The 13,978-nt window shown below is 49.4% G+C and overlaps 1 protein-coding gene across 3 annotated transcripts in view; it reads right to left on the reverse strand.

Annotated features, from left to right (window-relative positions):
• Positions 1–13,978, reverse strand: part of cyfip2 (cytoplasmic FMR1 interacting protein 2) — a 174,092-nt gene that overhangs the window by 55,996 nt on the left and 104,118 nt on the right. For all 3 annotated transcript variants that reach the window (XM_067995942.1, XM_067995943.1, XM_067995941.1), the window contains exon 23: positions 6,753–6,840. In XM_067995942.1, coding sequence (XP_067852043.1) covers positions 6,753–6,840 — 88 coding nt within the window. The remainder of the gene's footprint in view (positions 1–6,752; positions 6,841–13,978) is intronic.

The raw sequence follows: 13,978 nt of genomic DNA on the forward strand, positions 1-13,978 counted from the left end.
CCTGATTTTCCCAAGCAAAATGGTTGGGAAATCTCACACAGCACTGTCCTGAGTTTCCAATATACGCCCCAGTCAACAATCAGCGGGGCAAAGTCAGAAAACTATCTCCAGTGTGTACAGAAAAGGCCGTTCGGCCCATCAAACCCACACTTTCCACCACGTACAATCTATCATGTTATGGACACGATCAAACGTTAAACCAGGATGCTCTCCCTGGTTAAAATCACTCATTATTACTGCCCTGTTGCACAACAACTTGCATTTATATTATACCTTTAATATCGTAAAATGTCCCAAGTCAGGTACGATTAAAAGACAAAATCTGACACCGAGCCACATAAGGAGATATTAGGACAGGTGACTAAAAGCTTGGTCAAAGGGGTAGGTTTTAAGGAGTTTCTTAAAGGAGGAGAGAGAGGCGGAGAGGTTTAGGGAGGGAATTCCAGAGCTTAGGGCCCAGGCAGCTGGAGGCACGGCCGCCAATGGTGGAGCGATTAAAATCGGGGATGGACAAGAGGCAAGAACTGGAGGAGCGCAGAGATCTCGAGGGTTGTCGGGCTGGAGCAGGTTACAGAGATAGGGAGGGGCGAGGCCATGGAGGGATTTGAAAACCAGAATGAAATTTTAAAATCGAGGTGTTCCCGGACCAGGAGCCAATGTAGGTCAGCGAGCACAGGGGGTGATGGGTGAACGGGACTTGGTGCGAGTTAGGATACGGGCAACAGAGTTTTGGGTGAGCTGAAGTTTACAGAGGGTGGAAGATGGGAGGCCGGCCAGGAGAAGATTGGAATAGTCCAGTTTAGAGGTAACAAAGGCATGGATGAGGGTTTCAGCAGCAGATGAGCTGAGGCAGGGACAGAGACGGGCGATGGAGGGGGTGATGGAGGGGACATGTGGTCGGAAGCTCATCTCAGGGTCAAATAGGACGCCGAGGTTGTGAACGGTCTGGTTCAGCCTCAGACTGTGGCCAGGGAGAGGGATGGAGTCGGTGGCCTAGGGAACGGAGTTTGTGGCGGAGACCAAAGACAATGGCTTCGTCTTCCCAATATTGAGTTGGAGGAATCTTTTGTTCAACCAGTACTGGACGTCAGACAAGCAGTGTGACAAATCAGAGACAGTGGAGGGGTCGAGAGAGGTGGTGGTGAGGTAGAGCTGGGTGTCGTCAGCGAACATGTGGAACCTGACATCATGTTTTCAGATGATGTCGCCGAGGGGCAGGATGTAGATGAGAAATAGGAGGGGCCAAGGATCGATCCTTGGGGGGGGTTCCAGAGGTAACGGTGCGGGAGCGGGAAGAGAACCCATTGCAGGTGATTCTCTGGCTGTGACTGGATAGACAAGAATGGAACCAGGCGAGTGCAGTCCCACCAGCTGGACGACGGAGGAGAGGTGTTGGAGGAGGATGGTGTGGTCAATGTGTCAAAGGCTGCAGACAGGTCGAGAAGGATGAGGAGGGAGAGTTTACCTCGGTCACAGTCACATAGGATGCCAAACACACCGCAACATGTGCAAACATAGAGAGGGGGAAAGGAGGCACAAGTAGAGAGAGAGAGAGAGAGAGAGAAGCTTTTTTCCCAATGTTTCACTCTTCGCCTTTGGCTTTGAAATAGACAAAGGGAAAGAGTTTTATTAAATAGATTAGCTCGTGTGAGGATCTTTGGCTCCTCCCTGGAGTTCCTGCACTTACAAACACAGCGAGACATTAATGAGCGTCAACACTTTAAAGACACATCAATGGACACTATTTCCTCAGATAATTATCATTAATCTGCTTCGGCCAATCCTGACACAATGCACCAAAAGTGAGACTAGACCCAAAACTGGATAGGATCAGGAACATTCATTCAGTCCCTCGAGCCTGTTCCGTCATTCAATTAGATCATGGCTGATCTGTATCTTAACTCCATTTACTTTCCTTGGTTCTGTAACCCTTAATCCCCTCACCCAACAAAAATCCATCAATCTCAGTTTTGAAATTTCCAATTGACCCCCAGCCTCAGCAGCTTTTTGGGGGAGAGAGTTCCAGATTTCCACTCCCCTTTGTGTGAAGAAGTGCTTCCTGACATCACCCCTGAACGGCCTGGCTCTAATTTTAAGGTTCTGCCCCCTTGTTCTGGACTCCCCCCACCAGAGGAAATAGTTTCTCCCGATCTACCGGACCTTTATAAATGGATTTAGAATTTAATTACAAATCGTTAATTGGGCAACGTTGGGAGATGAAGGAAAAGGGGTTTGAATGGAATGGGAACAGGGCGGGTGAATGTGATCAGGACTATTTGCTCGAGCGGAGGGTGAACACTGACATGGTCTGGTTGGGCCGAATGGCCTGTTTCCGTGTTGTAGCGAGTGTGCTGTTTACAAAATGCATGTTGTGTATCCCCTCGTGATCCCGTTGCTGCGGGGCAGCCTCACGGGTATTGTCACAATGTAAATAGAATAATCGGATATTAAAATGACGCATCCAGTCGCAACTAACCACTAACCCCTAACCAGAAACCCGAACCCCTATTAACCCCTAACTCTCTGCTTTTACTTCCTCGGTCCTGACCTTTACCTGAACACCTGGGCCAGTACACTCCACATTAGAGTCATAGAGTCATAGAGTCATACAGCACGGATAGAGGCCCTTCGGCCCATCGTGTCCGCGCCGGCCATCAGCCCTGTCTACTCTAATCCCATATTCCAGCATTTGGTCCGTAGCCTTGTATGCTATGGCATTTCAAGTGCTCATCCAAATGCTTCTTGAATGTTGTGAGGGTTCCTGCCTCCACAACCCTTTCAGGCAGTGAGTTCCAGACTCCAACCACCCTCTGGGTGAAAAAGTTCTTTCTCAAATCCCCTCTAAACCTCCCGCCTTTTACCTTGAATCTATGTCCCCTTGTTATAGAACCCTCAACGAAGGGAAAAAGCTCCTTAGTATCCATCCTATCTGTGCCCCTCATAATTTTGTACACCTCAATCATGTCCCCCCTCAGCCTCCTCTGCTCCAAGGAAAACAAACCCAATCTTCCCAGTCTCTCTTCATAGCTGAAGCGCTCCAGCCCTGGTAACATCCTGGTGAATCTCCTCTGCACCCTCTCCAAAGCGATCACATCCTTCCTGTAGTGTGGCGACCAGAACTGCACACAGTACTCCAGCTGTGGCCTAACCAGTGTTTTATACAGCTCCATCATAACCTCCTTGCTCTTATATTCTATGCCTCGGCTAATAAAGGCAAGTATCCCATATGCCTTCTTTACCACCTTATCTACCTGTTCCGCCGCCTTCAGGGATCTGTGAACTTGCACACCAAGATCCCTCTGACCCTCTGTCTTGCCTAGGGTCCTCCCATTCATTGTGTATTCCCTTGCCTTGTTAGTCCCTCCAAAGTGCATCACCTCGCACTTTTCCGGGTTAAATTCCATTTGCCACTGTTCCGCCCATCTGACCAACCCATCTATATCGTCCTGCAGACTGAGGCTATCCTCCTCGCTATTTACCACCCTACCAATTTTTGTATCATCCGCGAACTTACTGATCATACCTTTTACATTCATATCCAAGTCATTAATGTAGACCACAAACAGCAAGGGACCCAGCACCGATCCCTGTGGTACCCCACTGGCCACAGGCTTCCAGTCACAAAAACAACCTTCGACCATCACCCTCTGCCTTCTGCCACTAAGCCAGTTTTGTATCCAAAGTGCCAAGGCACCCTGGATTCCATGGGCTCGTACCTTCTTGACCAGTCTCCTGTGGGGGACTTTATCGAAGGCCTTACTGAAATCCATGTATGCCACATCCACTGCGTTACCCTCATCCACACGCCTAGTCACCCCCTCAAAAAATTCAATCAAATTAGTCAGACATGATCTTCCCTTGACAAAGCCATGTTGACTATCCCTGATTAATCCTTGCTTCTCCAAGTGGAGACTAATTTTGTCCTTCAGAATTTTTTCCAATAATTTTCCTACCACTGATGTTAGGCTCACTGGCCTGTAGTTCCCCGGTTTTTCCCTACTCCCCTTCTTGAATAATGGTATTACATTAGCGGTTCTCCAGTCCTCTGGCACATCCCCTGTGGCCAGAGACATTCTCAAAACCGTTCTTGGACTCACTGTTTAACTGTCTCAGATTCTGCGCAGGATCCGCCCCAGGACAATTGGGTCGGGACTTCTCCCCACCGCCATGACCCCAGGCCAGTTCCCTCCCTTGTGGTGTCAGCCATGGCTCAGTGGGCAGCACTCTCACCTCTGGGTCAGAAGGTCGACACTCCCAGCGCAGTACTGAGGGAGCACTGCACTGTCGGAGGGTCAGTACTGAGGGAGCGCTGCACTGTCGGAGGGTCAGTACTGAGGGAGTGCTGCACTGTCGGAGGGTCAGTACCGAGGGAGCGCTGCACTGTCGGAGGGTCAGTACTGAGGGAGTGCTGCACTGTCGGAGGTGCCGTTTCTCAGACAAGATGTTAACCAAGGCTCTGTCTACCCTCTCAGGTGGATGTAAAAGATCCCACGTCCACTATTGGAAGAAGAGCAGGGGAGTTCTCCCCGGTGTCCTGGGGCTAATATTTATCCCTCAACCAACATCAGTAAAACAGATTATCTGGTCATTATCACATTGCTGTTCGTGGGATCTTGCTGTGCGCAAATTGACTGCCATATTTCCTATGTTATAACAGTGTCTACACCTCAAAGATACTTCAATGGCTGGAAAGCACTTTGGTTTTTATTCGACTAATTTTCTTCTCATTTCTCCTGAAGACTTCGTCTCTTATGGGGGAAGGTTCCGAGGTAACAAGGGGTCGGAGGGTCAGGGGCCAGGGGTCAGAGGGTCATGTGCCAGGGCCAGGGGTCAGAGGGTTAGGGGCCAGGGGTCCAGGTGCAGGGGGGTCAGGAGTCAGGGGCCATGGGGACTTCCACTACCTCACTCAAGTGGCCATTCTCCATGTGCGGCTTAAGCTGTGACGTTGGCTTGGTATTCCATCACTGGGGGTCTGATCTCGTCCTCGCCCAGCACCCACATACAAACAAGAAAAGACCCTCTGCTCCATCCAGCCTGTCCTGCACAACTGTACTGGGATGCCTTGTGTATCACAATATATACCCTGCCCACCCCGCCCGAAAATCATGTGATCCCCTGGGAGAGGCGAAAATCCAGAGATAAAAACGCAGGACATTTAAGGGGACAAAATCTGGAAAATTTCTCTCCGATCCCCGTCGTCCAGGAGACCGCTCTGGCCCTGGTTAATATTGTAATGTTATACAAACAATCATTCTCCTGTCTGATTTTACTGCTCTCTCTCTCGCTCGGAGGATGCTGAGGCCAACTACAGTGTCCTGGCTGAGACAAGCTGACTCAGCATGGGAAGGGATCATGGGGTCTCCGAATGAACACTTGTTTCTACCTTAGATTGATCAAAGTACAGTTCTGGCTGAATCACCTGACTTTATTTAATTATTTGATTTATTAAAAAAATGTATTAATTTTCAGTTTCCCTTCACTTTCAGGAACCCAGAAAGTGTCTGGCACCTGATCCAGAGAAGTGAAGCCATTACAGGACATCCAGGACACTTCTACATTGGCCTAAGAAGCTCCCTTCACGGGTACTTTACCCGATTCCTACTGACATAATTCCACCGCAGTGTTCTGCCTGAAACAAGGCGAGAACAGATGCCCAAACCAAGACCCCCAGCCAATGGAGTCAGACCCATTCGGTCCACTCCAACAGAACCCAACACAACCCACCCCATCCCCACCCCCACCCCCACCCATCCCCACCACATCCCCACCCCCACCCCCACCCATCCCCACCCCATCCCCACCCATCCCCACCCCACCCATCCCCACCCACCCCCACCACATCCCCATCCCCACCCCACCACATCCCCACCATATCCCCACCCCACCCATCCCCACCCCCGCCCAACGCAATCCAACCCAACCAATACCCAACTCAAGACCACCAGCCAATGAAGGAATGAAGTAGAACGATTGCTCTTACCTACATTGGTTAGTGGTCTTGGCTTCAGTTGGGTTTGGGGGGGGGTGTAGGGAAGATGTGTGTCTGTGGTTAGGGGTTGGGGAAGGTGTGTGCGGTTAGGTGGTGGGGAGTGTGAGTGTGTGAGTGTGAGTGTGTGTGAGTGTGAGTGTGTGAGAGTGTGTGAGTGAGTGTGAGTGTGTGTGAGTGTGAGAGTGTGAGAGTGTGTGAGTGAGTGTGAGTGTGAGAGTGTGAGAGTGTGTGAGTGAGTGTGAGTGTGTGTGAGTGTGTGTGAGTGTGTGTGTGAGTGAGTGTGTGTGTGTGTGTGTGAGTGAGTGTGTGTGAGTGTGAGTGAGTGTGTGTGAGTGTGAGTGTGTGTGAGTGTGAGTGTGAGTGTGAGTGAGTGTGTGTGAGTGTGATTAGAGCAGGATCGGGTTCCGCTGTGAAGCTCGAATAGAGAAGGCCCCTCCCAACACTCCCACTTGGAGAACGGCCTGGTGAGAAACGAGGGGACAGTGAACGGACGTCGGTGGAAACCGTACCCCAGAGAGAGTTAGCGCCTTTAGGAGGGGGAAACGGAGGGAAAAAAGAGGCTAATTTACAGAAAAGGTGGAGAATATAACCAAGCATTTCATTCAAAACGAGCATTTTTTATGATATTTAGTAAAGCACGAAATGCAATTCTTCATACAGGAAAACAATGCTCTTTAGAAGTTTCCGGATTGTAAATCCAGTTCAGCTACAATTTATTCCTGCATCACATGATTAACCGTCCAGGAGATACGGTCCGACTCACCTTTGACCCATACAGGTAATATGGCTGGACACTGGCAGGCTTGTCCCTCTGTGGCTCATCTGTAAAGGGGATCGCTGTTCGAACAAACCTGGTTTGGGAACAAAAATGGTTATTGCAACGTAAGAGAAACAAACTTGTTTTCATGATTTTTGTGAGGGATGTTAGTGACGGTTAGATACAGAGTAAAGCTCCCTCTACACTGTCCCATCAAACACTCCCAGGGCAGGTACAGCACGGGTTAGATACAGAGTTAAGCTCCCTCTACACTGTCCCATCAAACACTCCCAGGGAAGGTACAGCACGGGTTAGATACAGAGTAAAGCTCCCTCTACACTGACCCATCAAACACTCCCAGGGCAGGTACAGGGTTAGATACAGAGTAAAGCTCCCTCTACACTGTCCCGTCAAACACTCCCAGGGCAGGTACAGCACGGGGTAGATACAGAGTAAAGCTCCCTCTACACTGACCCATCAAACACTCCCAGGGCAGGTACAGGGTTAGATACAGAGTAAAGCTCCCTCTACACTGACCCATCAAACACTCCCAGGGCAGGTACAGGGTTAGATACAGAGTAAAGCTCCCTCTACACTGACCCATCAAACACTCCCAGGGCAGGTACAGGGTTAGATACAGAGTAAAGCTCCCTCTACACTGTCCCATCAAACACTCCCAGGGCAGGTACAGGGTTAGATACAGAGTAAAGCTCCCTCTACACTGTCCCATCAAACACTCCCAGGGCAGGTACAGCACGGGTTAGATACAGAGTAAAGCTCCCTCTACACTCTCCCAAATTGTCTAGGTTCCAACCTCTGCTTTGCACAAACATCATGGGGGCTAAATTGGGCTCTATAGCGCCCGTTTTGTAGGCGCTACACGGCCTCCTAAAGTCCGAAAATGGCGTCCGGAATGGACGCGCACACTTCTAGCGTGACATGCACCAGACGCCATATTGGTAAAGGCGTTTGTGCACGGGCAGATAATGAACACCAGCAGCGTGTAAACTAGGGAGAATATGTGTTAGACCAGTGTGCAACGCTGATTTAAAGGGACAGATGCGATTTTGGAACTCAACGCACAGCTGAACGTGTCTTAGACGGCCTGGAGGACCCCCACTGGCGGTATTTAAAGGGACCATGCAGGATTTACAGGTTAGTTACTGGATTATTGCTTCTGGCTGCTGATGCATTTGTACCTGTTTTTGGAGGCCTCCTATTTTTGAATACTAGGACCAGGGGACACAGCCTAAAAATTAGAGCCAGGACTTTCAGGAGTGAAGTTAGGAAACATTTCTACACACAAAGGGTGGTAGAAGTTTGGAACTCTCTTCCGCAAACGGCAGTTGATGCTCAATTGTTAATATTAAATCTGAGATTGATGGATTTTGTTAACCAAAGGTATTAAGGGATGTGAGGCTAAGGCGGGTATATGGAGTTAGATCACAGATCAGCCATGATCTCACTGAATGGCGGAACAGGCTCGAGCAGTTAAATGGCCTCCTCCTGTCCCTATCTTCCTATGTTGCTATAATAAAGTTTCAATACTCTACAGGGAGTGGGCCGGCTGGCTCGCTGACAGGCAACAGCAAGGGCACTGGCAGAGTGGCAGGGGTGGGACAGGAGTGCTGTCACCCTGACAGAGGACGGCAGGTTCAGGTTCCATGGAGCCACTGCCACTCGCTGCCTCCTGTGATGCGCCACCTTCTCCTGCAAGAAAGCGGGACGTGTGTCGGTGAGTGTCCTGCAGGATGTTTGAGTGATGTTCCTGTCATGGTTGAATAGCTGCCAGTGTGCGTGGCCTGTGAGTGCGGCTTGCCAGAGTGGTAATGTGTGAGGGTGAGATGCAGCATGTGATTTGAAGGGTTGAATACTGATTGAAAGAGTTTATTGGTGTGTGGGTGATGGGGGTGTGGTGTGTAGAGCAGTGGGTGAGACTAGTGGTGCAGTTGGTAGGCGATGCCACTTGACAGTTGACCTCACTCACCTTGACCACTCGAGTCAAAGCATTGAACTTCTTCCTGCACTGCGTCCATGTTCATGGTGCTGAGCGCCTGGCATTGACTTCATCCCCTACTACCTCGGGAGCGTATGTCTGGAGGGCCTCTTGCCCCCACTTTGGATATAGGATGTCCCTCCTTCTGTCCACCTCTTGCACCAAGGCCTCTCGTGCATCAGCAGAGAACCTTGGTGCATGCTCTCTCACAGGCCTGGTACAAAATCAGATCAGGAGATTGGTGAGGTCTGGTGTGCAGATTGGAGGATGTGGGATTTAGTGGTGCGCAACCTTTATTCAATGTTTTAACATAACTCATCAGTGTGTAAACATAGGGACGGGACCTGCCTCTGTGTTTTACGTGTGCGATGTCTGATCTCCGTTCAGACTCCGTGCTGACCCGTCTCTTAGATTTTGCAAATATCAGAGTCCCGCAAACGTTGAGCAGCCCAGTTGTTGCTCATTAAAAATTCCAGAGTTCCCACCATCACCGTGCTGCACTGTATCGCAGCACAGAGTCACCTCACCATTGACTCCACCACTTCCTGCAGCCACAGTGCACCGCCCCCTTAAGAGGTGCAGGCTGCCTTTAAGAGGTGCTCGTCACTGGCGATATCCAGACCCCCTGCCGGTGAGCAGCCACTCACAGTGCAGGCAGCGCTGGCCGGACGCAGCGGCGAGTGACTCACCTCCTGACTCCCCAAAGCCTTTCCGCCATCTACAAGGCACAAGTCAGGAGTGTGATGGAATACTCTCCACTTGCCTGGATGAGTGCAGCTCCAACAACACTCAAGAAGCTCGACACCATCCAAGATAAAGCAGCCCGCTTGATTGGCACCCCATCCACCACCCTAAACATTCACTCCCTTCACCACCGGCGCACTGTGGCTGCAGTGTGTACCATCCACAGGATGCACTGCAGCAACTCGCCAAGGCTTCTTCGACAGCACCTCCCAAACCCACGACCTCTACCACCTAGAAGGACAAGGGCAGCAGGCACATGGGAACAACACCACCTGCACGTTCCCCTCCAAGTCACACACCATCCCGACTTGGAAATATATCGCCGTTCCTTCATTGTCGCTGGGTCAAAATCCTGGAACTCCCTTCCTAACAGCACTGTGGGAGAACCTTCACCACACGGACTGCAGCGGTTCAAGAAGGCGGCTCACCACCACCTTCTCGAGGGCAATTAGGGATGGGCAATAAATGCCGGCCTCGCCAGCGACGCCCACATCCCATGAACGAATAAAAAAAATTTTAAAAATCAGATAAATCACCAGGCAGCACGAATATTAAGTGTCTCAACGACCGAGAGCAGGTTAATCGGGCACTGAGACCCCCGCGCCCAGTTTTGGGGGTTATCCAATATAACCACCTCATTTATTTTCCAATTTTTCTACAAAGCTGTCTCCCAATTTAATGAGCACATCTGAACACAACCAAATACTCATCCCCTCTCACCCCCCCGGTCTCCTGTTCACCCCTTGCTCGGTTACTGCCTGATGAACAGTACCTGCTCCGGTATCTCACTCCAGCAGGCTTTGTCCAATTGTGAGAGTCATCGGGGGGGGACTCGAGTCAAGTCTCATGGAGGTTTGAGCAGGTAACCATGACGATGTGATAGAAGTGTTTAAAACTATGAAAGGATGGGGGTGGGTGGATAGAAGCAGACTGTTTCCAGTAGTTGAGGGGTCAAGAACGACGAACAATAGATTCAGGATTATATCACAGGATACAATCAAAGAATCTTACCACATAGAAGGAGGCCATTCGGCCCATCGTGCCTGTGCCGGCTCATTGAAAGAGCTATCCAATTTAGTCCCATTCCCGTGCTCTTTCCCCATAGCCCCTGCAAATTCATCCTCTTCAAGTAGAATCATAGAAATTTACAGCGCAGAAGGAGGCCACTCGGCCCATCGTGTCCGTGCCGGCCGGAAAAGAGCTATCCGGCCCAATCCCACTTTCCAGCACTTGGTCCGTAGCCCTGTAGGTTACGGCTCTTCAGGTGCACATCCAGGTACTTTTTAAATGACTTGAGGGTTTCTGCCTCTACCGCCCTCTCAGGCAGTGAGTTCCAGACCCCCACCACCCTCTGGATGAAAACATTTTTCCTCAGCTCCCCTCTAACCCTTCTACCAATCACTTTAAATCTATGCCCCCTGTTTATTGACCTCTCTACTAAGGGAAATAGGTCCTTCCTTTCCATTCTATCTGGGCCCCACATAATTTTGTACACCTCAATTAAATCTCCCCTCAGCCTCCTCTGTTCCAAAGAAAACAACCCCAGCCTATCCAATCTTTTCTCATAGCTAAAATTCTCCAGTCCTGGCAACATCCTTGTAAATCTCCTCTGTACCCTCTCCAGTGCAATTACATCCTTCCAGTAATGTGGTGACCAGAACTGTACGCATTTCTCAAGCTGTGGCCTAATTAGTGTTTTATACAATTCTAGCATAACCTCCCTGCTCTTATATTCTATGCCTCGGCTAATAAAGGAAAGCATTCCAGTCACAAAAACACCCGTCGACCATTACCCTTTGCTTCCTGCCACTGAGCCAATTTTGGATCCAACTTGCCACTCTCCCTTGGATCCCATGGGCTTTTACTTTTCTGACCAGCCATGTGGAACCTTGTCAAAAGCCTTGCGAAAATCCATGTAGACTACATCAAATGTGTTGCCTTCATCGACCCTCCTTGTTACCTCCTCGAAAAATTCAATCAAGTTAGTCTGACACGACCTTCCTTTAACAAATCATAAGACCATAAGAGATAGGAGCAGGAGTAGGCCATTCGGCCCCTCGAGCATGCTCCGCCATTCAATGAGATCATGGGTGATCTGATTTTTACCTCAACTCCACTTTCCCGGCTTGTCCCCAGATCCTTTGACTCCCTTGCTGATCAAGAATTTGTCTAACTCAGCTTTGAATGTATTCAATGACTCAGCCTCCACAGCTTTTTGGGGTAAAGAATTCCAAAGATTCACGACCCTCTGGGAGAAGAAATTCCTCCTCATATCCATCTTAAACGGGCGACCCCTTATTCTGAGACTATGTCCCCTAGTTTTAGATTCCCCCATGAGGGGTAACATCCTCTCAGCATCTACCCTATCGAGTCCCCTCAGAATCTTGTATGTTTCAATATGATCTCCTCTCATTCTTCTAAACTCCAATGAGTATAGACCCAACCTGTTCAATCTTTCATAGAGTCATAGAGTCATAGAGTTATACAGCACGGATAGAGGCCCTTCGGCCCATCGTGTCCGCGCCGGCCATCAAGCTCTGTCTACTCTAATCCCATATTCCAGCATTTGGTCCGTAGCCTTGTATGCTATGGCATTTCAAGTGCTCATCCAAATGCTTCTTGAATGTTGTGAGGGTTCCTGCCTCCACAACCCTTTCAGGCAGTGAGTTCCAGACTCCAACCACCCTCTGGGTGAAAAAGTTCTTTCTCAAATCCCCTCTAAACCTCCTGCCTTTTACCTTGAATCTATGTCCCCTTGTTATAGAAACCTCAACAAAGGGAAAAAGCTCCTTAGTATCCATCCTATCTGTGCCCCTCATAATTTTGTACACCTCAATCATGTCCCCCCTCAGCCTCCTCTGCTCCAAGGAAAACAAACCCAATCTTCCCAGTCTCTCTTCATAGCTGAAGCGCTCCAGCCCTGGTAACATCCTGGTGAATCTCCTCTGCACCCTCTCCAAAGCGATCACATCCTTCCTGTAGTGTGGCGACCAGAACTGCACACAGTACTCCAGCTGTGGCCTAACCAGTGTTTTATACAGCTCCATCATAACCTCCTTGCTCTTATATTCTATGCCTCGGCTAATAAAGGCAAGTATCCCATATGCCTTCTTTACCACCTTATCTACCTGTTCCGCCGCCTTCAGGGATCTGTGAACTTGCACACCAAGATCCCTCTGACCCTCTGTCTTGCCTAGGGTCCTCCCATTCATTGTGTATTCCCTTGCCTTGTTAGTCCCTCCAAAGTGCATCACCTCGCACTTTTCCGGGTTAAATTCCATTTGCCACTGTTCCGCCCATCTGACCAACCCATCTATATCGTCCTGCAGACTGAGGCTATCCTCCTCGCTATTTACCACCCTACCAATTTTTGTATCATCAGCAAACTTACTGATCATACCTTTTACATTCATATCCAAGTCATTAATGTAGACCACAAACAGCAAGGGCCCCAGCACAGATCCCTGTGGTACCCCACTGGCCACAGGCTTCCAGTCACAAAAACAACCTTCGACCATCACCCTCTGCCTTCTGCCACTAAGCCAGTTTTGTATCCAAAGTGCCAAGGCACCCTGGATTCCATGGGCTCGTACCTTCTTGACCAGTCTCCTGTGGGGGACTTTATCGAAGGCCTTACTGAAATCCATGTATACCACATCCACTGCGTTACCCTCATCCACACGCCTAGTCACCCCCTCAAAAAATTCAATCAAATTAGTCAGACATGATCTTCCCTTGACAAAGCCATGTTGACTATCCCTGATTAATCCTTGCTTCTCCAAGTGGAGACTAATTTTGTCCTTCAGAATTTTTTCCAATAATTTTCCTACCACTGATGTTAGGCTCACTGGCCTGTAGTTCCCCGGTTTTTCCCTACTCCCCTTCTTGAATAATGGTACTACATTAGCGGTTCTCCAGTCCTCTGGCACATCCCCTGTGGCCAGAGAGGTTCTGAATATATGTGTCAGAGCCCCCGCAATCTCCTCCTTTGCCTCACACAGTAGCCTGGGATACATTTCGCCCGGGCCTGGGGATTTATCCATTTTTAGGCCTGCTAAAACCGCCAATACCTCTTCCCGCTCGATGTTAATATGTTCGAGTATATCACAGTCCCCCTGCCGTATTTCTATGTCTACATCGTCCTTCTCCATAGTGAAAACAGATGCAAAAAATTCATTTAGAACCCCTCCTACATCTGCCGGCTCCACACACAGATTGCCATTTTTGTCCCTAATGGGCCCTATTTTTTCCCTAGTCATCCTCTTACCCTAAATATACTTATAAAACATCTTAGGATTTTCCTTTATTTTGCTCGCCAGTGTTATTTCATGGCCCCTCCTTGATCTCCTAATTTCTTTTTTAAGTATCCCCCTGCACTTTTTGTACTCCTCTAGGGCTTCCTCCGTCTTTAGCCTTTTGTATCTGCCAAAAGCCCTCCTTTTTTCCCTAATCAATTCTCGTATATCCCCTGACATCCAAGGTTCCCTGAAGT

Source organism: Heptranchias perlo, chromosome 14 (assembly GCF_035084215.1).
Source record: "Heptranchias perlo isolate sHepPer1 chromosome 14, sHepPer1.hap1, whole genome shotgun sequence".
Taxonomy (NCBI): Eukaryota; Metazoa; Chordata; class Chondrichthyes; order Hexanchiformes; family Hexanchidae; genus Heptranchias; species Heptranchias perlo.